Source organism: Gopherus flavomarginatus, chromosome 3 (genome assembly GCF_025201925.1).
Source record: "Gopherus flavomarginatus isolate rGopFla2 chromosome 3, rGopFla2.mat.asm, whole genome shotgun sequence".
In the NCBI taxonomy this organism is placed as follows: domain Eukaryota; kingdom Metazoa; phylum Chordata; order Testudines; family Testudinidae; genus Gopherus; species Gopherus flavomarginatus.
In genome coordinates this window covers 30948413-30972282 of record NC_066619.1, presented here as the reverse complement: position 1 = coordinate 30972282, position 23870 = coordinate 30948413, and the positions used below count along the sequence as shown (strand labels likewise).

Genomic DNA, 23870 nt, shown 5'->3' with positions numbered 1-23870 from the left:
TCAGGCCACTCCAGCCATGGCTCGCTTCAGCCTATCGCCCAGGGCGCAACAGCCTGGACTAAGTGATCATGGTGCCAGAGCAAGTACTTGAGTCCCTCCAATGGTGGCTTGACTTTGTGCAAGGGAGACCCTTCAACATCCCCCAGCCTTCCTTGTCCCTAGTAACGGATGCATCAGCTCTGAGATGTAGTGCGCATTTGAGAGATCTCCAAATGCAGGGCCTATGGTCTCAGGATACGCTCGCTCTCCATATCAATATCAAGGAGTTGAGGGCCGTACAACTAGCACACAGAACCTTTCAGGCCTGGCTACAAGGCCAGTGGGTGGCAGTTATGATGGAGAACATCACTGCCATGTTTTACATCAATGAGCAGGGTGAAGCCCGTTCTTCTCCCCTAGGCCGGAAACCCCTCTGGCTGTGGGAGTTCTGCACAGCCCACTCCATTCACTTGGAAGCATCCTATCTACCAGGAGTTCAGAACACACTGGAGGACCAGCTCAGCAGATCTTTCCGCAATCATGAGTGGTCCATCCAGGCGGATGTCATACACTCCATCTTCCAATGGTGGGGGTTACCCCAGGTCGATCTGTTCGCCACCCAGGGCAAAAGAAAGTGCCTAATGTTTTGCTCCTTACAGAAACACAGCCCTGGCTCAATCATGGATGCATTCCTGCTACACGGGGTGGGTGGGTGAGGTATCTGTTGTACACCTTTTCCCCGATCCCTCTCATGCATAAGGTCCTACTCAAGGTCCCCTAGGACAAGGCAGAGATAATTCTGCTGGCATCAGCGTGGCCTCGCCAATGTTTGTACACCACACTCCTGGAGCCATCAGTAGATGCCCCGATCACGTTGCCACTCCTCCCCAACTTGATCACGCAAGACCATGGTCATCTTCATCACTCCAACCTCCAGTCCATCCACCTCATTGCCTGGAAGCTTCATGCTTGAACTCCATATTGATTCTGTGCTTCGAACAGGTAAGAGAGGTCTTACTCAGCAGCAGGAAACGCTCCACTAGGGTCACATATCTGGCAAAGTGGTAAAGGTTTACTTGCTGATGTGACCAGCATTATACATCCCCAATGCAGGCACCTATATCGCTCATCCTAGAGCAGGGGTTCTCGCAATAAGTGTTTTGGTGGCCAGAGAGTGGGGCCACTAACTTTTGCTGGTGGCTGCCCTGACACTTTTTCCTAAAATGCTTGATTAACTTTAGGAAAAACAAATAAATAGCACATATACATATCCACATAATTGTAATGTATTCATGTAGGGTTTTTGGTTTTTTTGCAGATTCAAAAATATTACTGTGAAAAGTGATATTTGTGTTTGGTAATATCAATCACTTTTCACAGGACACTTAGTAGCTATGTGGAAGGCTGTGAAAGATGATACTTGCATGTTTGTTAATATCACTTTTCTCAGCAAGGCCCAGGACAATTTAAGCCCTGGGTTGAGGGGAGGGATCAGTGGTAGATGTAGTGGGGGATATGGTGGGATGGATGTGGGCTGGGAAGGCAGTGGGGGCCTAGGCGATGGAGGGGTGGATGCAGAGAAGGAAAGGGGGGAGGGATAGCTCAGTGGTTTGAGCATTGGCCTGCTAAACCCAGGGTTGTGAGCTCAATCCTTGAGGGGCCAAAACTTTTGAACCACCTCAGCTTGTGACCAAACACCTGAGCCCATCCAGTCAGAGATTTTTCCAGGTTTCTGATACTCTGCTGGCTTCCTTGACTCATGTCTGTCTCCATAACTTTGGGTTCATTTAGGTTAGAACATAAGAACAGCCGTACTGGGTCAAACCAAAGGTCCATCCAGCCCAGCATCCTGTCTACCGACAATGGCCAATGCCAAGTGCCCCAGAGGGAGTGAACCTAACAGGTAATGATCAAGTGATCTCTCTCCTGCCAACCATCTCCACCCTCTGACAAACAGAGGCTAGGGACACCATTCCTTACCCATCCTGGCTAATAGCCATTAATGGACTTAACCTCCATGCATTTATCTGTTTCCTAGAGACTGGCTCCATGGGGTCCCTCACAAACTGGAGACGGTTACTGTGGATTTGTCTTTAGTACAGCTTATGTACATACTCCATGAACTGAGCATTTGAGCTTGTTCCAGAATCTGGGATAAGCCTATGTTGTGAAAACTGAAATGCTCAAAATAGCACATGCATGTGAATGGACACAAAGTACTAACATTAAATTAACCCAGGGGTTCTCAAACTGGGGGTCGGGACCCTTCAGGGGGTCACAAGGTTATTACTGGGAGTCACGAGCTGTCAGCCTCCACCTCAAACCCCGCTTTGCCTCCAGCATTTATAATAGTGTTAAATATATAAAAAAGTGTTTTCAATTTATAAGGGGGAGGGTCGCACTCAGAGGTTTGCTGTGTGAAAGGGGTCACCAGGACAAAAGTTTGAGAACCACTGAATTAATCCCTCTGAAGCCTCAGGGAATGCAGGGGAGGGGGGTCTCCCTTGGTAGGGTTGGGAAGGAGCTAGGTGGTGTAAGATATTGCTCTTCTCATGTGATCCCTCCCCCAGTGGCTAATTTTAAATGAAGCTACCCTCTCCTGACACGAATCTCCCTATGGCACTGAAATTAAATATAGATTATAATTTGGCATTTGAGAAGTGAAAGGGATGGTAGCCCTAATGGAAAAGCTAACAGCTTGGCTCTTCTGCAAGCCTCAAATTGCTGAATGAGCTTTAGGGTAGGGAAGGCTGTGCCTCCCAAACAGCCTGGCCCTGCCCCCTATCCGACCCCCATCCACTTCCTGTCCCCCAACTGCCCGCCCCCCTCAGAATCCCCAACCCATCCTGCTCCTTGTCCCCTCACCGTCCCCCAGAGACCCTCCCCAACCACCATCCCGGGACCCCACCCCTGCTCCCTATCCCCTGACTGCCCCGCTGAGTCCTGTCCTGACAGACCTCCAGAATGCCCACGATCTAACCCTCCCCGTTCCCTGTCTACCCCTCCCCAACCTCTGCCCCCTCCCTGTCCCCGGGACTCCCTGCCCCTTATCCAACCCCCCCGTCCCCGTCCCCAGCCTCTTACCCCCGGACCCCCCCTCACCCAGAGCCTCAGTGCGTCGCATCCAGGAGCATCCCTGAACAGCGGTGCAGCGTGGCTCCGGTGGGGCCTGAGCCCCTCCCCGCTCAGAGCTACGTGGTAAGGGGAGGAGCTACTCAGCCTGGAGCTTGCAGCCCCGCCCCCTTACCACGCGGCTCTGAGCGGGGCAGAGCTCAGGGGTCCTGCCAGAGCCACGCTGCACCACTGTTCAGGGACGCTCCTGGATGCACTGAGGCTCCAGGAGAGGGGCAGAGGCAGGGTTGGGCCAGGGCTGGGGCGGGAGTCTCAGCTGTTCTCTTGGGGGGCCCTGTGGAGCCCGGGGCCTGTGGCAAATTGCCCCACTTGCCCCCCCTCTGGGCATCCCTGGTTTAATTGTGGTGTAGATGTTTGGGCCAGGACTGAAGCTGAGGCTCTGGGACTCTCCCTGCTCACTGGCTCCCAGAGCCTGGACTCCATCCAGCCTGAGTCCAAACATCTATACTGCAATGAAACAGTCCTGTAGCCTGAGCTCCGTGAGCCCGAGTCAGCTGACACAGGCCAGTCACAGGTGTTCAATTGCAGTGTAGACATAGCTGTAGAGCTAGATGCTCTAAGGGTACCCAGCTACTCATGTGGACTGGTGCAGGAAGCAAGAACAGTAAGATGGTGCCCAAGAGAAAAAATTGAGACCTTTGGCTTTGACCAAAACACAATTGAAAAGGCTGTTTTCCCCAAAAGGGCTATTGTTCACTGCTGTAGCATTGGTCACATTGCACTGTGGCAAAGACAGCAAGCTGTGACTTCCCCATGCAGACATATAGCCCTAGTACCGGGGGCTAACTTCACAACAAAAAGGGACTAAAATGGACACATTCACTCAAAACAAAAAAGAAGGAAAGCTGAGGTTAGCATTGACATTTGGGGTTTAATTCAGCTCTCACATGGCTGCAGATGCCACTGGCTTCAGTGCGGTTTGGGCTGTTGGTTTTCCCACCTTGCTCCATACAGGGCCCACATAAGCTGCAGCAGGTCAAAAAACTTCCCCCTTCTGAGAGTTTGGCTTTATTCATAAAAGGAATTCAAAATGAAGTAACACAGGAATTACAGGGTGAAATTCTTTGGTCTGAGTTATGCAGGAGGTTAGAGCAGGTCTCATTACAGTCCTTTCTGGCCTTAAAATCTGTGAATTATGAAAACCTAGCTGAAGTATCTCCTCCAGGCCTGGATACTCCTAGCATTCCTCTCTGAGAACGGCTAAGCTTGCATGTTGGGAGTGGCCTTCTAGGAAGACAACCTATCTCCCTCACTTGTGGCTGGGGGAATAAAGTACTGAGTGAGCAAAACACACATAACATTTCCCAGCAGGCTCATCGTTACCTGTATGCAACAGCCTCGTCTACACTAAGGAAACTTTCTGTAAAAAATTCCCGCTGTTGCTAACACTAGCTCCGCTGGTTTGGAGCAAGGCTTGCAGAGCAATACTGATCAGGAGGACGCTAGGGAGAGGCACAATCCTTCCAAGTGCTCCAAGGAATTCAATGGTATGTGCACATAGAACCACTCTTTAATGATCTGTATTGTGTGATGTGCGGGCAGGCCCAAGGCTCCATTTTATTTGGGGTGGTTGGAAGCCAAGGGATGCAGCCTGTGCAAGCCCTGGAACACAGAGACCACAATTTTCCTTGAATCTGGCACAGAGGTGCTAGACAGAGGAAAGATCCTTCCCCTTTTCAAGAGTAAGGGATAATCTAGTCCTAAGCATTTAACTGTGTCCCTGCCTATAAATATATGTTGCCACAACTGTATAGGTATGTAGGATTCACACAGTGCCTTTCATTCCAAAGAACCCTGCACCATATATCTACACAGCATCACCACAATCATAACGTGTTGCAAATGGCATTGCCTACCTTTGGTTAGAGAATGAATTCCAAGCTTCACTTGTGAGAAATTCCCACTTCCTATTTCCCCTCTCACTCGATAGAATCCAATCCTCTTCCCCAGAGTTAATTCCTTCACCACCTTTTCATCCTGGGACATATCCTGGGTTAGCTTCTCAAATGGGGTCAGCCTGCGCTTCCTGCCCTCCTCATCTTCTCCATAGCACTCAGCCCGCCCATAGTCCTCTCCGCTGTCCTCACGATTCCACCTGGCATATCGGTGGTTTCCAAGACCTCCGCCATTCATATAGCTTGTTGTCATAGTCCACAGAGCAATCACATTTCCATTTGGTTTAACAAGATGTTCCAGTGGAATACAATCATGGACATAATAGAATTGTGATAATCTGAACAAAAATTGCCAGAGGTCCAAAGATCAATGTGGAAATGACTTAACAACCAAATTTGCCATCATATATATATTGCTGGTTCTAGCCAAAATCAGAAGTAAAGTTAAAAGCAAATTGGCTTTTAACCTCCAGTGAGCAATTTTAAATTCTTATTTGTAAGATAAAAAAGGCTTGATAATTAGAGCTGTAAACTGTACACATATAAAAGCAAAAAGAGTCCATTCTCAATGGAGTGCAAACAAATGCAATACATTTGACACTTCTTTAACTTTCAGGTTCTAGTTTGCTGCCCTGAAAACACTGACAGGCACATCTCAGACTGGTAGCTCAATAACTACTTTGAATAAGTCCAAAAGCTTTCAGATCACTTCGAACAGCTAACCTTCGGTAGGATTTGATGCAATCCTTCTTGGTTCAAGGCTCAGTCCAAAAGCTGAAAGTTGGATTTTCCTTTGATTCATTTTTCAGCCAGCAAGCTTTTCACTGTGATTTGGAAATGCCTGACCTTTACCTTGTAGCCCTGCTGTAAAACGCTTGCCACTGATTTGTTTAATTTCCATTGCTACTTTGATGTGCAGAACTGCTGCTGGAGGATGCTAGGAGCAGTATAATCTGTGCACCGGGAAAAAGAAAAGCTGCACCTCAGTCTTGTTCGAGTCACATGGAAGGAAAGCGCAGGATTAAGTAACTGCAATGTCACTTTAACCCTCCTTTATTTAGACAAGCCTTCTTTAAAGCCTTGAGCCTTCTCAAAATTTTGCAAGACGCATTGTCTTCCTAAGAAGAGAGATGAAGAAAGTCATTAAACCCTTTATATAAATAGCCTCATGTTTCACTGAGTTACATTACAGCATAGATCATTTACCAATTTTATTTCCACAGTCCACGCTGTTTGGTTTTGATACACATACAAATTACAGCTTGTACTAAAACAGACTTACAAGCAATCACTTAACATGATAATAGTAAGATGTTCTTTCCTCTCTACCTGCTGATAACTGGGCAGGAAGAGGAATTTTATCAGACACTGTTAATCATTTGCATACCCAGCAGTACCAGTTTGTGCACAGAAGGCGTGGAAATGTTGAAGAAACTGCTGCCTCTAGCCTCCCTTGCCCATGCTCAGACACAGGAGCAATATCCTTACATAACTGATTAAATAGAATTAGATCAACAAAATGATTATCACTTTAAGTATGTGGAGTCTGTGAGGTACGTAAGGATGGTGAAGATGCCCCAATGACTCAAGGCTTTGAGTTTTGGCAGATCTAAGGTATCACATTTAAAGGGGTCAAGTATCAGAGGGGTAGCCGTGTTAGTCTGGATCTGTAAAAGCAGCAAAGAATCCTGTGGCACCTTATAGACTAACAGACATTTTGGAGCATGAGCTTTCGTGGGTGAATACCCACTTCTTCAGATGCATGTGGTGGAAATATCCAGGGGCAGGTATATATATGCTAGCAAGCAAGCTAGAGATAACGGTGCAAATAAGTGATGGTCACATTAACACCACCCTATATCGAAAACCTACCGACCGCTATGCCTACCTTCATGCCTCCAGCGTCCATCCCGGACACATCACACGATCCATTGTCTACAGCCAAGCACTGAGGTACAACCGCATCTGCTCTAACCCCTCAGACAGAGACCAACACCTACAAAATCTCCACCAAGCATTCTCAAAACTACAATACCCGCACGAGGAAATAAGGAAACAGATCAACAGAGCCAGACGTGTACCCAGAAGCCTCCTACTGCAAGACAAACCCAAGAAAGAAACCAACAGGACTCCACTGGCCATCACATACAGCCCCCAGCTAAAACCCCTCCAACGCATCATCAAGGATCTACAACCCATCCTGGACAATGATCCCACACTTTCACAGGCCTTGGGTGGCAGGCCAGTCCTTGCCCACAGACAACTTGCCAACCTGAAACATATTCTCACCAGTAACTGCACACCGCACCATAATAACTCTAGCTCAGGAACCAATCCATGCAACAAACCTCGATGCCAACTCTGCCCACATATCTACACCAGCGACACCATCACAGGACCTAACCAGATCAGCCACACCATCACTGGTTCATTCACCTGCACATCCACCAATGTAATATACGCCATCATATGCCAGCAATGCCCCTCTGCTATGTACATCGGCCAAACTGGACAGTCTCTACGGAAAAGGATAAATGGACACAAATCAGACATTAGGAATGGCAATATACAAAAACCTGTAGGAGAGCACTTCAACCTCCCTGGCCACACTATAGCAGACCTTAAGGTGGCCATCCTGCAGCAAAAAAACTTCAGGACCAGACTTCAAAGAGAAACTGCTGAGCTTCAGTTCATCTGCAAATTTGACACCATCAGCTCAGGATTGAACAAAGACTGCGAATGGCTTGCCAACTACAGAACCAGTTTCTCCTCTCTTGGTTTTCACACCTCAACTGCTAGAACAGGGCCTCATCCTCCCTGATTGAATTGACCTCGTTATCTCTAGCTTGCTTGCTAGCATATATATACCTGCCCCTGGATATTTCCGCCACATGCATCTGAAGAAGTGGGTATTCACCCACGAAAGCTCATGCTCCAAAACGTCTGTTAGTCTATAAGGTGCCACAGGATTCTTTGCTGCATTTAAAGGGGTGTTACCATTCATGTCCTGCATATATTGCAGGATGAAGCTGGCTGGCTCAAAGACAAGTTCCCTGTGCCACTGGGGATAGGTGGAGAAATGGAAAGTATTGTGGATAAGGCATTAGACTGGGAGTTAGGAGACTTGGTTTCTCTTCCTGCTTTGCTGTTAGACCTTACACAAAGCCACATCACCTCTCTGTGCCCAGAAATGATACTCATCTGCCTTTGTAAAGAGCTGAAACGTGCAATAAGAACTAAGTATTATTATTTAATTAAACTCCTGACAGTAACCCAACCAAAATCTTTATTACATCACAGCAGTATAGGTGCTATTCATCACTAGGTTCTGGCTCTCTGGCATGGGTGCACAAGAGTGGTGAGAGGGCACAGATAACCCACCCTTCCTTCCCTTGTGCAACTGCTATGGGAGCAGTCAGGGCTTGCACTTCAGGAGCACATGAGAGCACATACACAGGGTATGCTGAATAGGGAGTGACTAGAGACATCTCTACATTGCAATAAAACACCCATGGCTGGCTTGTACCAGCTGACTTGGGTTTGTGGGGCTCAGGCTAAGGGGCTGTTTAATTGCAGTGTAGACATTTGGCCTTAGGCTGCAGGCCAAGCTTTGGGAGCATCCCACCTCACAGGCTCCAGCCTGAACCCAAGCATCCACACCTCAATTAAACAGCCCCTTAGCCCAAGGCAGCTAGCACAGGCCAGCTGCAGGTTTTTAATTGCAGCTGTGACATAGTTCCTTCTCTACCTTGGTGGGTCCTGCGCTTATTGGCAGATTTGCTCACTTCAGTGATTTTCCCCAAAATCTGGATCAACTCCTCCTGTGTCTGATCAGGAGTGGGGAGGTTTGGGGGGAACCCGGGCCCGCCCTCTACTCCGGGTTCCAGCCCAGGGCCCTATGGATTTGCAGCTGTCTATAGTGCCTCTTGTAACAGCTGTGTGACAGCTACACCTCCCTGGGCTACTTCCCCAAGGCCTCCTCCAAACACCTTCTTTATCCTCACCACAGGACCTTCCTCCTGGTGTCTGATAACGCTTGTACTCCTTAGTTCTCCAGCAGCACACCCTCTCACTCTCAGCTCCTTGCGCCTCTTGCTCCCAGCTCCTCACATACACTTCCTCTCCTCTAGTTCCTCCCTCCCTGACTGGAGTGAGCTCCTTTTTAAACCCAGATGCCCTGATTACTCCAGTGCAGCCTCTGCTCTAATCACTCAGGGAACTGAAAACTACTCAGCCAGTGACTAGTATATTTGCCCTCTACCAGACTCCTGTACCACACTGGCCTGGGTCTGTCACACAGCGTAGACATACCCTAGATGGAGCATAGCTAGGGCCCAGCCCACCCAGAATCAGCTGTAGGTCTGATGCTGGGGACAGAGCATATGCTGCACCAGTAGGGCTTGCTCTCTTTTTAAAAGCACTTACTGGGTCCTTAAACAGAGGTGCAAAACCATTTTAAGTATGCTCCCCTCAACACCCAGGCTCTACCCTGGATATTTCTGCTATCTGAGGCTGCCAACATGGAAGTTCTGTTTGCTGTCAAAATTATGTTTGTTGGAGTCAGAGAGCAGAAACCAGAAATGCAAAAACAGATTCACTAAGGTGCTAATGGCAAAGAAAATTAACCACAGAAATCTAGCTCATCATTATGCCTGTCAGCTCATTTGGTAGCCTGTGTGAAAGAATCAGCCTACTTATACTGATGGGGCACACAGAGGATAGTCAACAGTAAAGGCCATTTTCTGCAAGAATTACCTAAGCTTTTGCACCAACCAGCTGTACAAAGAGCTGAATTAAATCCTTCTTATGGCCTGTCAGACAGACCTATGTGAACAGTTCTTGTGTAATGTTCATTATGGGCAAAGAGAGGCCAGCTAGAGGGGTGTATATGGAAGCTCAACATCATGGCTATGAGAATGCTTTAACCCAGAGCTCTCTGTCTGTCCAGACAAAGAGAAAACTGGGTCAAGGCATTGTCAGCACCAGGTCCTTCTGGAATTTACGCCTACCAAATATTTGCTTGAGCCCAAAGATCACCATTTTTAGAACACAGCCTAAAATTAATTTATTTTTCCAGCCCTCCTGCTAATTGCAGGACCTGCAATCTCCTGGCACTTAGCCCACTGGCTAGGGTTCCTCAGTCCTTTAAGATGAGCTATTTCAGTGCTGCAGGAGCTAATGGTGTATATTTTCTTCATCTGTGGGCAATGTTGACTTACTCTTTAATCTAAATCATGTAGAACAGTGGTTTTCAACCTTTTTTCAATTGCAGAGCTGTAAACAATTTTGAATGGAGGTGCAAACCCTTTTGGAAATCTTCGATAATGTCTGCAGACTTCCAAGGGTCTGCAGACCACAGGTTGAAAACCACTGTTTTATGGTAATAGCAACCTTTCATGGACCCCTCAGGCATAGTCTGTGGATCCCCCCGCCCCGGGGTCTGCAGACCACAGGTTGAAAACCACTGATGTAGAATGCACCCAAATACTGTGGTGGAGGGGTACTTCCCAGATGCCTATAATAATAAATAATACTAATTCCAGGAAAGAGACAGACAGCCTGAAAGTTTGTCATTACCACAGCCAGGAGTCACATGTTCTGAAAGGCAACTTATGCCCCAAAGTACTTCAGTGATCCACAACAGTTGGCCAGTCTGCTGTCTGTCTGATTTAGCTCATTGCTAAGAAACAATACTAGTGATATTAGAGCCACCAGCAAGACAAAAGGAATGAAGGCATCAAACTTTAGGAAATCTTCAAAGCCAGCACTGCTGTTACGTTAGTGTTTGACCCCATTATTCAAACATTTACACCCTCAATCAGTGACGCCACCAGCATTTGAGGGCTCAGCTCAAGCCTTACATCACATTAGAATGAACAGAAGAAGGAGAAAGCCAAGAATGAAAATATTTTTAACTTGCAAATACTATGTAGGTCAATATTTTTCAGACTTGGATGCATAAACGTAGGCTTCTAAATCCATATATTGGCATCTGTAATTCCTTCTGCTAGGTGGAGTTGGCAGCAACAAGGGATGGATTCAATATCCAGGGGTTCCTCTGAACAATACAACACAGAACCGGCTTGAGCCCCCACCCAATAATCTGGGAAAATTAACCACCACTCCATGGTGCCTCTAAGAGGCAATACTTCCCCCACTTGCAAGCACTGAGTCTGTGTATAGCAGAGAAAACTTTTATTAAAAGGGGAAAGGAACCTGGCATTAATTTGGGAAAACATCATAACCATGATTTAAACATAACTGACCATGAGCAAAAATCCCCCATCCCGCTCGCCCATAGTACATTAGGCAGTGTCCTTTGCCTCCATTTCTCACTTTGCAGTATGATAGTCGAACCGACCTGAGTTCTCTGATGTTGATATGCAGGGAACGATCTGGACCAACAATCTTGAGTCCAGAGATTGCCCAGGTCCGAGGTGTTGGAGACAATGGCCCACTGATGAGGCTGGAATTCCTTCCAGCACTGACGTGGGATCCTGCCACCAGATGAGAGATGACAGGACACTGTCTTAAATCCTGACCACTCAGTCCATGCTGTGCCGGTTGGGGTCATAGACCAATGCCAGCCACACCTGTATGAGTCTGAGGCGGAGTCGTGCATGCCACACCAAGTACGTACATGCTGCCAAGTGGCCCAACTGTTTCAGGAACGTGTGGGTGGTGGTGAGCAAGTGGGTCCATAGGCCCAAGATAAGGTTCGCTATGGCCTGGAACCAAGAGTCTGGGAGGAAGGCGCTGGCCCGAGTGGAGTCAAGGACTGCTACAATGAATTCTGTGCATTGACTCTGTCTTGTTTATTATCAACCCCAGGTCGCGACAGGTGGAACAGACCAGATCAAGATGCCTCTGCATCTGATCTGGGGACCAGCCCCTTATCAACCAGTCATCGAGGTACGGTATATTTGGACTCCCCAATGTTGCAGGGAAGTGCCCACTGTCACTATACACTTTGTGAAGACTCTTGCAGTTGATGAGAGACCAAAAGGGCATCACTGTGAACTGGAAGAGGCGCTCGCCCAACATGAAATGGAGGAAGTGCTGGTGCCCCAGGAAGATAGAAATGTGTGTCCGTTAAATCGAGGGAGGCGTACCAGTCTCCCAGATCCAGGGACGGAATGATGGAGGCCAGGGAGACCATGTGAACCTTCAACTTCTTGAAAGACTCGTTGAGGCGATGCACGTCTAGAATTGGTCAGAGCCTCCCCTCTCTTTGCCTTCAGAAGTAGCAGGAGTAGAATCCTCTTCCTTCTCTATTTCGAGGAACCTCTTCCTCTGCGCCCAGGCACAGGAGGTTTTCAACCTCCTGAACGAAGAGTTGCTCATGAGAAAGGTCCCTGAAGAGGGACAGGGAAGGGGATTGGGAAGGATGGTTGGCTATAAATTGCAGGGTGTATCCTGAAGAAATTGTACTGAACACTCAGCGGTCCAAGGTGACACCAGACCAGGCTGACTGGAAAGGGCAAAGGAGGTTGAGGAAGGAGGGGAGTAGATCCAGTACATTGGCTGGGGGATCATCCTTGAGCGCATCCTCAAAATGACTGCTTCTGGCCTCCCTGCCTTCTGGGAGGGTCAGGTTGGGCAGCCGAGTGGGAAGAGGACAGGTAGCGTCTCTTAGGCCTTGTAGAGAGGGTTTGTTGGAGTTCGTCTCACTCCAGGGCGGCAGGGAACCACACCACCTTCCTTAGTCCTTGTATGGCCCCTTGGGGCATCAGTCGGTTCACAGGAGTCCTGGCTCAAGCCATCCGGCAGGAGGCTGAGCACCCACAGGTAAGAATTAGCAGACAACAAGCCCAAGCCCTGGGTCAGGGCAAGGCAGTAAAGAGTCACAGCTCAGGCCCTTAGGCAGGGGTTGAGCAAACACAGGTACCATTAGCAGTCACTAAGCCCAGGCCCTGGGTCAGGGCGGGGCAGCAAGGAGTTCAAGGATCAGGCCCTCAGGCAGGGGCTCAGCAAACAGAAGTAAATAGTACACTCAGGCTTCAGGCTGCGAATGGCCTGGGAGAGGGGGAAACACCACCCAAGCGTTGGGTTGCAGGGGGGGACACAGGCCCTCCCACTCCACTGCTTCCCAGCCCGTGGCCTTAGCTGTGGCCAAAGGCCTGCTGCTGCATCAGTGGGGATCCTGTCCGCAACACACTGACATGGGTTCTGGCAGTGCTGCAGCCAGACTCAGGCTAATTCCCATCTCCCACTCTGGAAGTACTTGAGGCAAGGTGGTGTCCTCAGGGGAGTCGATCACCATTGGATCCTCGGGGTAGCTGGCGAGGGGTAAGCTCAGCGACTCTTCTGTAGCTGGCGAGGAGTAGGCTCGGCGACTCTCCCACATGCTGATCTGTCAAGTATCAGCTGGTCAGGCCAATCTCCAGGTCCGCTGCTGGTTGCTGGAGTCTCCCCAGTGGGAGCTGGGCCAGAGGTGTCTGGCCTCCAGTGGCTGCCTCTCAAGTGAGCTCTGGGGTTGGGCTCTTATACTTCCTGTCCGGCCTCTGACCCTCTGGGGGGCAGGCTGGGAGAGCTCTGGCTCTCCCCACTCTGGTGTCCAGCAGAGCTCGTAGCTCTCCGGGGCTCCGGGGAACCACACTGCCTCCCTACAGGCCCTTTTGTCCTTGTCCTTCCACTTGTAGGAGCCTGACTCGGGACCTCCCAGGACTGCATTGGAAGAGGAGGTGGCAGAGGTCGGAACAGCTTCCTGGACTGCTAAGGAGTGTGCAAGCCCGGGGAGCAGAGAGTGGCTCGGGAGGCCTTGAGCCCATGGAGCCTGGAGTTAGCTCGTAAAAGAGCCCCAAACCCTCAAATGGGAGGTACTAGATAGTGGCCTGCTTTCTCCTGGGAAAGCTCAGAAGCCTGCAACCAGGAGCTGCGTCTCATGGCCACTACCAATGTGACCATCTGGAGAACTCTCTGGGCCACCACTGTGCCTTCACTCACCAATGCGGCAAACTCTTGGGCACGATCCTGTGGGAGGGCATCCATGAACTTATTAAGAGAGTCCCACAGGTTAGAGTTATAATGTCCCAGCAGGGCCTGGTAATTAGAGACCCTAATTAGAGACCCAGACTGTAAGCTGGCCATTGAATAAACTTTCCTGCCCAAGTCTAGTCTTCTGGCATCTTTACTTTTTGGTGTTCTGCTGACATGGCCTTGTCTGTCCCTTTCACTCACTGCAGACATGACTAGCGATGCTGCAGGGGGATGAGTATATAGATACTCAAAGCCTTCACAACCTCCTCAGGCAAGAAGTTCCACAGGTTGACTGCGCGCTGTGTGAAGAACTTCCTTTTATTTGTTTTAAACTTGCTGCCCATTAATTGCATTTGGTGACCCCTAGTTCTTCTATTATGAGAACAAGTAAACAACTTTTCCTTATTCACTTTCTCCACACCACTTATGATTTTATATACCTCTATCATATCCCCCCTAGTCTCCTCTTTTCCAAGCTGAAAAGTCCTAGCCTCTTTAATCTCTCCTCATATAGGACCCGTTCCAAACCTCTAATAATGTTAGCTGCCCTTTTCTGAACTTTTTCTAGTGCCAGTGTATCTTGTTTGAGATGAGGAGACCACATCTGAATGCAGTATTCAAGATGTGGGCGTACTATGTGGCCAGGGAACTCGGTTGCGGTGCTGGGGTCCGAGGTCACAGTGACGGCGACTTGCACCTGCGATCCGGTGACCTGGGGTGTTCTGCCAGTCTGTGTTTCTGCAGCATCCCGATGGTTTTCCCCTTTGGTGCCACGAGCTGAGCCGTTTCGGGCACTTGCGGTGCCAGTTGGCCTTCCTCTTTAGCTGTCAGAACCACTTCAGGCACTGTAGGCCCCATAACTAGCTGGGAGTCCTTGCCACTGCCCGGGGTAGGGTGTGAGTCTCTGGCTGGGCTGGGGGGGTCTGACCTCAGCGGTATCCCCGTGAAGCCCTGCAGTGGATGCATGGCCTGACATAGGTCCTTTGCCTGAAGCCTCTCTGTCCTTCAGTGCCGAAGGGCTTTGCTTCTTCTGCCTCTTCTTTGGCATAGGCGAGATGGAACGGTGATGGGCTGAGTCCGGTGCTGGTGGTGCACTGCGCACCGAGGCCAAAATGCTGGGCGTGGGTGCTGCGGTGGAGGGTTCCAACGCCGGACAAAGAGCGACTGCCAACAATAACGCCCTCAAGCAGATATCTCGTTCCTTCGGAGTCTGTGGGCAAAAGTTTTTATAGATGCAGCACCTGTCTTTTCTATGGCTTTCTCCGAGACACTGAAGACAGCTTTCGTGAGGCTCACTGATCGGCATGATCCTCCTGCATGATGCACAGGGTTTAAACAAAAAGTCCCAACTGAGACTCCACTGACTAACTAACAGTATCAACTAACTACAATGAAACTATGTACAACAACAACGAAACAAAGTCAATGGAAAAACTGCTACTGCTCTTGCGAAGCAAGGCAAGGCAGTCCAACTAACCGTCACAGGCGGTAAGGAGGAACTGAGAGGGCGCAGGGCCAGAAGTGCCTGATATACCACCACATGGAAGTGCCACTCCAGAGGGTGCCACAGCCGGCCCTATGGATATTGCTAAGGTAGAAATCGCCAACAACTGTGCACATGGGTGCACACACACCAAAAATGGAATCGACTTGAGCAAGCACTAGAAGAAGAAATTGCCGTATCTGTCACACCTGGTCTGAAAACCTTGGTCACTGTTTTTTAATTTCATGGCATGTAATGTGCTTGTTGTATAATGAAAATGGAGCAGTTTCTGCACAGATATATTTTTAAACTGTAAATGCAGAAGAACACACGAGATGGCCTAATACAGTACAGACTTTTGGTGCCACAGAGATCTTTAGGAGGTCACTGGTGATTGACTCCCCTCCTTCTGAGATCACAGGTCTGAAGGCTAACTTCACAAGTGTCCCTCACCACAGTCTCTAAAGATAGCAGGATCCTGGAGGTATTTTCCAGAGACCAAGAGATTAAGATTTAGCTATCTGATCCTTGCCAAATGGACTTCTTTCTGCTGTTGCAGAAGTTGTCCCTCTACTTACTGTGAACCAAGTTAGGAATTGAACTGAACTCCAAATAGCAGTTTTTGATGGGATTAATAAGAAAACACTGGTTCCAGTTTCCAAATTCAGCAGTCCAGATTTGGGTAATTCGAGAAAATACTGATTCCTTAGTTTATTTATATTTTTGAAGGCCTAGCTTTTACAGGAAGTGAAAGCACACTACCAGAGGGACCAGACCTGCTGAGACCATCACAAAAACTCTCTTGTGTTACCACACAGCATGTTCTTCTAAGCGGAGGGAATGTATGTGAAGCAGCCCAATTTTGCTCTTTTTCTTGTGTTATATTGGCTCAGTTCATGGCTGAGGTAGCCAGAAGAAGCCACATAAACCTCTTGTTGCTGAATGTTTGTCCTCAAACTTCGCTAAGCGCCTTGTTTAAATCCAAAAAATGCAAGCAACACTGTCAGCCTGGGGAGATTTGCTAAAAATGTAATAGCATGACTATGCCCCTAACTTGCAATCAAAGAACAACAAAAAAATGGAGCTGGATATATCCTCTACCCCGTCCATGCAGGAGTGATCTTTACAGCCGATTAACTAATGCTTTGCCCAGTCAAGCTGTAAACCTCCTAGAACGACTAGGATTACTCTACAGTATACACAGACTCTAACATCAAACAGTTCTCTGATTCATACCCAAACACTGAGTCAAATCAAAGCAGTCTGCTGGCCCCTTAGGGTATGTCTACACTGCAATTAAAAACCCACAGCTGGCTGGTGCCAGCTGACTTGGGCTTGGACTACGGGGATGTTTAATTGCGGTGTAGATGTTTTGGCTTGGGCTGGAACCCAGACTCTAGGACCCTGCGAAGTCGGTGGGTCCCAAAGCTCAGGCTGTAACCTGAGCCTGAACATCTACACCATAATTAAACAACCCCTTAGCCCGAGTTCCCTGAGCCCAAGTTAGCTATTATGCTAATTACAGTATAGACACACCCTCAATGTGCACATTAACAAGTAACACAAGCATACATCAGGGCACAGGAAAACCCATCCACTCCTCCAAATGTAAGGAAGACATTTTTTCAAAATAAGTCTATAGACATGATTTTGTGACTATTGTACACCTCTACCTCGATATAATGTTGTCCTCGGGAGCCAAAAAATCTTACTGCGTTATAGGTGAAACCACATTATATCGAACTTCGTTTGATCCGCCAGAGTGCGCAGCCCCCCCCACCCCTCAGAAAGCTGCTATATCCAATTCGTTATATTTGAATTCATGTTATATCGGGTCACATTATATCGGGGTAGAGGTGTATATTAATTGACTCTAGGCCAAATTCTGCCCTTGGATGTAAACAAATGGCTTTCAATGACTTCTGGCTTTGTCTGTGCTTAGCACCATTCACAAGTGCTGAATTAGACAGTGTACTGAGCAATATCAAACCCAGAATGGCAGCAAGATATGACAACATTATACCGGAGTTTCTGAAACACCTTGGAACCAATGCCCATCAATGGTTATCCAAATTCCTGATTTAGGTTGTCAATGAGGGTGACCTGCCAAAGACCTGGAGAATGAAAAGAAAAGTGATTGCCCTTTAAAACTTGGAAAGGATCCATACAATGCGGTAAGCTACTGACCAATCTCTCTGCTATGTGTCATCTTCAAAGTCCTGGAACAGCTTATCCACAAGCTGTGACTAAGACAGTTTTGAGCATCTTCCACCTCCACAATGCAAATGCTAAACATGAGTTAGACACCTTCCTCAAAGGAAAATGACTGAAACATGCAGCAAAACTGGTCTGCATTTGGTGTACCACTAGATTGCTCTTTGACTTACCTTACCACAACTGTCTAAAACAGACTGCTGCCAAAAGTCAGGACCATGAATAATCTAATCAGCTGGTTCGACATGGGGCACAGGCTGGGATCATTATTTTTTGTTGTTGCTGTTGTTGCAGAGAACTTTTTTATTCTTGCACAGTACGTTCCTCAGGACTTGTTCCATGTATGTGGCTTCCATTGGTGTCAATGGCACTTCTGCCCACAGACAGGGATATTTACACTGTACAGAGAACCAAACAGCACAAGGACTATGCGTCACACATAAGGTCCATTTAAAAACTAAAATAGTGTATTGGTCTTTTTCTTGCTCTCTACAGGCATGGTGAATTTAATTCAGATTGAATGCAGATTATGTACAATGGAAAGTGTAATTTTGCCCTTACTGATTTGTTTGCTCTTTCACTCCAATTTTCAAGAAACAAGTATGCAGCCAGAAAACTAATCAAAATCAAACGGAGCTTTTCTTTGTGACTTGTTTTTATCCACTCGTACCCAGCTACGAAAATATTAAGAAAAATAGCCATTATTTTGTCTTGATTTCATATAGCAATTATTAAACCTCAAGTGATATCTCTTTGACAATTTTTTAATCTCTGGATGTTGTTGGCAAGATCTGCTTTAAAGCAGCCCGTAACATTAATCCTGGCTTTCACTGATGTAACTCAAAGAAATTCAACACTGTGATTTAATAGAAAGTGAAATCTCTAGTAGTGTATTGAATATTCTGATGTATAGCTCACAGGATAAACTAGGGTGACCAGACAGCAAATGTGAAAAATCAGGACAGGGGTGGGGGGTAATAGAAACCTACATAAGAAAAAGACCCAAAAATCGGGACTGTCCCTATAAAATCGGGACATCTGGTCACCCTAGGATAAACAGAATTGCCCTTTACAAATGCAGTGCATGAAGTGGAGAGTGGCCACATGGCCACGGAGGTCTGTTAGCCAGTCTCTCCCATATAAGGAGCATGCAGACAGACTGCTGTCCTGAAGATGCAGTAGTGATCATGAGGTGGCTTTCCTGCTGCTTCATGGCTTGGAGGAAGATGATTCCTTTCTCCACTGGTCCCACAGAGACCACTATGCATAGTCTGGCTATGTGTATTGTGCACTGGGCTCCAGAACTGGCTCTGGCCTGCTCTAATGAGAGAGGACCCACCCCATATTCCACTATCCAATACAACCCAGTTCACTAAAAATATAAAACGAAGGTTTTCCTAATTCAGGAAGCTGGAAATCCTAAACATTTGGCATGCATGTAAGAAAGAAATGTCTTAATAAGCAGATTCATTAGACCACTTACCTAGGATTTCTTTAGCAAAGAATTTATCCAAGAATAAGATGGACGATGCTAAGGAAGGATTAGCAGAGTACCTGGCTTTGGCTAATCTCTGTTTCCTTGAATTGGAGCCGTTCAGTGAGAATTTTCTGGTTTTATCTCCAGGTAGTTACCCTGATCTTGTGTATTTTTCACAGCATATGTCATATGTACAGTACACGACTCTTGTTTATTATTATATAGCATGCTCAATGGGAGTCAGTCCTTCCTGAGAAAAGTGGGAAAGGAGCACAGTCCATCTCTGTGCTCCATCAATCCATGGCTGACAAGAAAACCCACTGGGCTGTAGATAGCTTGCATAAATTAGAGCAGCCTTCAGACTGTCCTAACTCATGCTGGGACCCACTCTGGCACCCGAACAACCGAGAATTAGGGGAACAATAAGAACATCTTTGTGCCATCCCTTCTGAGCTGTGCCAAGTGGTATGAAGATGATTTAATCACTGGACTGGAAGTTGGCGGTTGCCTAGGGACCAGCAATATTACATCCAATATGTGCAAACAGAAGACAGATCCAATCAGAGGAGTGTGGGGGGTGGGGAGGGTACAATGGGCAAAAGAGCTAATTTCTTGTTGTGAAAATGAGTGAAGTTGATTGGGAGGAATAGTTTAGAGAGAAAAATGTGAATGAAAATTAGGAGTTCCTTAAGAAGAGTTTATTAGATGGCCGAAAAGCCATGATTCCACACTCAGGAAAGAGGACATCTTTGGCTATAATCCCTTCCTGGTTCAGTGGTGAAGTGAAGACAGTAATTAGAAATCAAAAAGCAATATATGTCAAATGGAATAAAGGAGAAATAGACAGAAATCAATATAAATTAAAAATTAGGAAGTGATAAGGGATGCTAAAGACATTAAGGGGAAAATCCATGGTTGGCAGGGTTATGGACAATAAAAAGGATTTTTTAAAGTATATTAGGGGGTGGGGAAATCCTAGCATGGTATAGATCCATTACTAGATGGAGATACTAAAATTGATAATAATGATGCAGAAAAGACAGGAGTGTTCAGTAAATATTTCTGTTCTGTATTTGAAAAGAAGCAGGATGATGTACTCTTATCACACGAGGATGAAATACTTTCTAATCCATTAATAACCAAGGAGGATGTTAAACAACATCTACTAGGATAAACATTTTTCAAATCAGAATGCCTGGATAACTTGCACCCAAGAGTCTTAAAACAGTTGGCTGATAAGTTCTCTAGCCCACTGATATTGTTTATAGATCTTGGAATACCAGGGAAATTCCAGAAGACTAGAAGAGAGCTAATGGTGTGTCAATATTCTAAAAGGACAAGTGGAATGACCAGGCCAGTTAGCCTGACATCATTCCCACGCAAAATAATGGAAAGCTGATATAAGATTCAATTAATGAAAAATTAAAGGATAGAAATATAATAAATCCAGTCAACATAGTTTTATGGAAAATAGGTCTTGTCAAAAAAACCTGATTTCATTCTCTGAAGAAATTACAAGTTTGGTTCACTAAGGTAACTGCGCAGATGTAATGGAAACTGCAGCCAGACAACTTCAAATTAGAAATAGGGCACACATTTTTATTGGAACAAGCTAGCAAAGGAAATGATGGATTCCCCATCTCTAGATGTCTTCAGATCAAGCAGGGATGCCTTTCTGGAAAATATGTGCTTGCCAAATACAAGTTATGCTTTAGTCAAAGACAAATTATTGGGTCCAGTACAGGAGGAACTGTGTGAGATTTAACAGTCTGTGATATACAGGTATTCAGACTAGATGATCCAGTGGTCTCTTCTGGCCTTATACTCTATGAATCTACAAAAAACAAAACAAAACAACCCATAATGCTCTCTGGCTGCAGTCAGGACCAGGCCCTTCATTTTTAGAAGGAAGTGTTCCCTAGACGAATTTGAAGCCCCTTCAGTAAACCAAGTATCATCACCACTGGGCAAAAGGCCCTTCCTGAGCTCACTGAAGACAGTGGGAAATTTGTTTAAGCAATTTGCTGGATCAGGGCCAGACTGCTCAGCATCTTGCAGGATTGAATCCTCAATAAGATTCATTTTTAGATCTTGTGTTAGGAGCCTGTGAGTTAGCAGAAGGACAGAAGTTCAATCCCTGCTCACTTCTGTGGATTTTGGGTGGCTAAGGTGCTAACTGAAGTCCTATCTGTCCACAGATCTGTTAAAATCTTACCAATCTAGTCCAGTGCAATTTGGCTCATAGATTCCACTGTGGGCTAACACACTCTTCCTACTGGCCTTCCATCTAAAGATGAACTTTAGGGCTGTGTGACAGTCTGTACCCTTACATTCATCCTTTTTATAAGACTATGATGCATTTTTTACAAAGTATGCCTTGCGAGGTATCATCTGAAAACTCATAATTTGCTGGTCATTATTGTTCTGGTAAAATACGTGTGGCAATATTGTATGTAAAGTTATAAGATTCTACTACAGAACTTTACTGAGACATGTTCCAAGTTTAGAAAAGTAGGCACAAACCAGTTCCTCAGAGACAAAAGGTAAACTGATGCCTCAACCAGGTGTCAACAAAATCAAAAGGACTATCACCTGATTAAGTGACTGTTCTTTGGCAGGAAGAACATTCTTTGGCAATGGAACAGCTGGAAATTCCTGTACAAAAGGACTCTCTGTCTCCTGAACCTCAGCTGGAGATGATTTTCAAATAAGAAAATAACTATAAAAATTGAGAACAGGGGACACAATAATCTCTCCTTTCATCTCTATTCATGGCATCAATGACACTTGAAAGACAAAGGAAGCATCATTGGACTGGAGGTTGATCCTGGCTGAAAGATTCAGCCAGTAAGACTGCTAGAACATGTGCTGAGAGAGATTCTTTGCATTGAATTCACTTTAGCTTGTAAAGTTAGCTATTAGTTGTGTTTTTTTATTTAATTGTAACCAAATACTGACTTTTATGCCTCATTACTTGTAATTACTTAAAATCTATCTTTCTGTAGTTAATAAACATGTTTTATTGTTTTACATAAGCCAGAATGTGTTTGGACTGAAGTGTTTGGGGAACTCCATTTGTAGTAACAAAGTTTGTGAATATCATATTTAGGAAGCATCAAGTGGGCAAAAGGCGGGGTAACTCTATGTTAAAATAGTATTACCTATTTCTGAGTCACTGACAACTCAGAAGAAAATGACTTGAGTACTTATGGACCAATGTCCTAATAGATAAAGCATGTGACGCTGTATTAATTGGTGTCTGCTACAGACCATCAAATCATGCTAGGAACAGGATGACTGGTTCCTTAAGTACCTATTTATAATGGAAAAAAAAGCTGTGTGATCATGGGGACTTCAGTTTGAGTGACATATGCTGGAGGTCTCATGGTACCAGAACTAAAACATCCTTGGAATTTTCAAAATATTATAGATGACAGTTTGCTAACTCAAAAAGTGTTGCATCCAACATGTGGGAAATGTACATTAGACCTCACTCTGACAGATAAAGAGGAAATTAACTAAAAATTAATGGCATCTTGGGTATAAGCAATAATGACTTAATCATATTTATAATATGCAAACAGAATAAAGCCTAAAGACATAATATATACATTTGGAGATTTAAAAGGGCCAATTTCACAAAGCTGAAAACAATTACAAGCCAAATCAGCTGGTAGGAAGCTTTTAATCAGAAAAAGGTGAATGATAATTGGGAATTGTTTAAGAACACTTTACTTTATACCCAAAAAGCCACAATTGATTAAGAAGGCCGTGCCCATTAAAAATTAGCGTGGTTTAGAGGGGAAGTGAAGCCAGCTCAAATATTAAAAAATAATATATAAAAATGAAATAAAGGGGAAGTTGATAGTAAGGAATATAAACCAGAAGCTAGGAATTGTAGAAATTTGATAAGGGAAGCAAAGAAATACAAGGCGAAATCTTATAGCCAGTAGAGTTAAGCACAATAAGGAGTTATTTAAGTATACTGGGAACAAAAGGAATCCTACTAATGGTATTGGTCAATTACTAGATGGAAATGATAGAATTATCAATAATAATGCAGAAAAGGTAGAAGTGTTCAATCAGTATTTCTGTTCTGTATTTGGGGGAAAAACAGACAATGTAATCATATCATATGATGATAATGAAATCTTTCCACTCTCACAGTAACTAAGGATATTGTTAAAACAGCAGCTGCTAAAGTTAGACATTTATTAACGAGCAGGTCCCGATAACTTGCACCTGAAAGTTGTAAAAGAGCTGGTTGAGGAGCTTGTTGGACTATTAATGTCGATTTTCAGTAACTCTTCGGACACTGGGGTTTGAGATCAGTCCCACAAAAGATAATGAGGTGGCTGATCCAGGACTCGATTAATAAAGAATTAAAGGAAGGTAATATAATTATAACCAATCAACATGCTTTTATGGAAAATGAATCCTGTCAAACTAAAACATCCTTGGAGCCTATCTTCTTTTGATGAGATTACAAATTAACAAAGGAGATAGTATTGATATAATATACTTAGACGTCTATAGAGCACTTGACTTGGTAACACACATTTGATTTAAAAATAGAATGATATAAAATTAACATGGCATATATTAAATGGATTTAAAAAGGGCTAACTGATAGGTCTCAAAAGGTAATTGTAAATGGGGAATCATCACTGAGTGGGTGTGCATTCATGGGGTCCCACGTGGATCAGTACTT

At 45.7% G+C, this 23870-nt stretch overlaps 1 protein-coding gene across 1 annotated transcript in view; it reads right to left on the bottom strand.

Annotated features, from left to right (window-relative positions):
* Nucleotides 1–23870, bottom strand: part of NIM1K (NIM1 serine/threonine protein kinase) — a 70079-nt gene that overhangs the window by 5820 nt on the left and 40389 nt on the right. Inside the window, exon 2 of the mRNA XM_050947054.1 lies at nt 4968–6124. Coding sequence (XP_050803011.1) covers nt 4968–5259 — 292 coding nt within the window. The 5' untranslated portion in view covers nt 5260–6124. The remainder of the gene's footprint in view (nt 1–4967; nt 6125–23870) is intronic.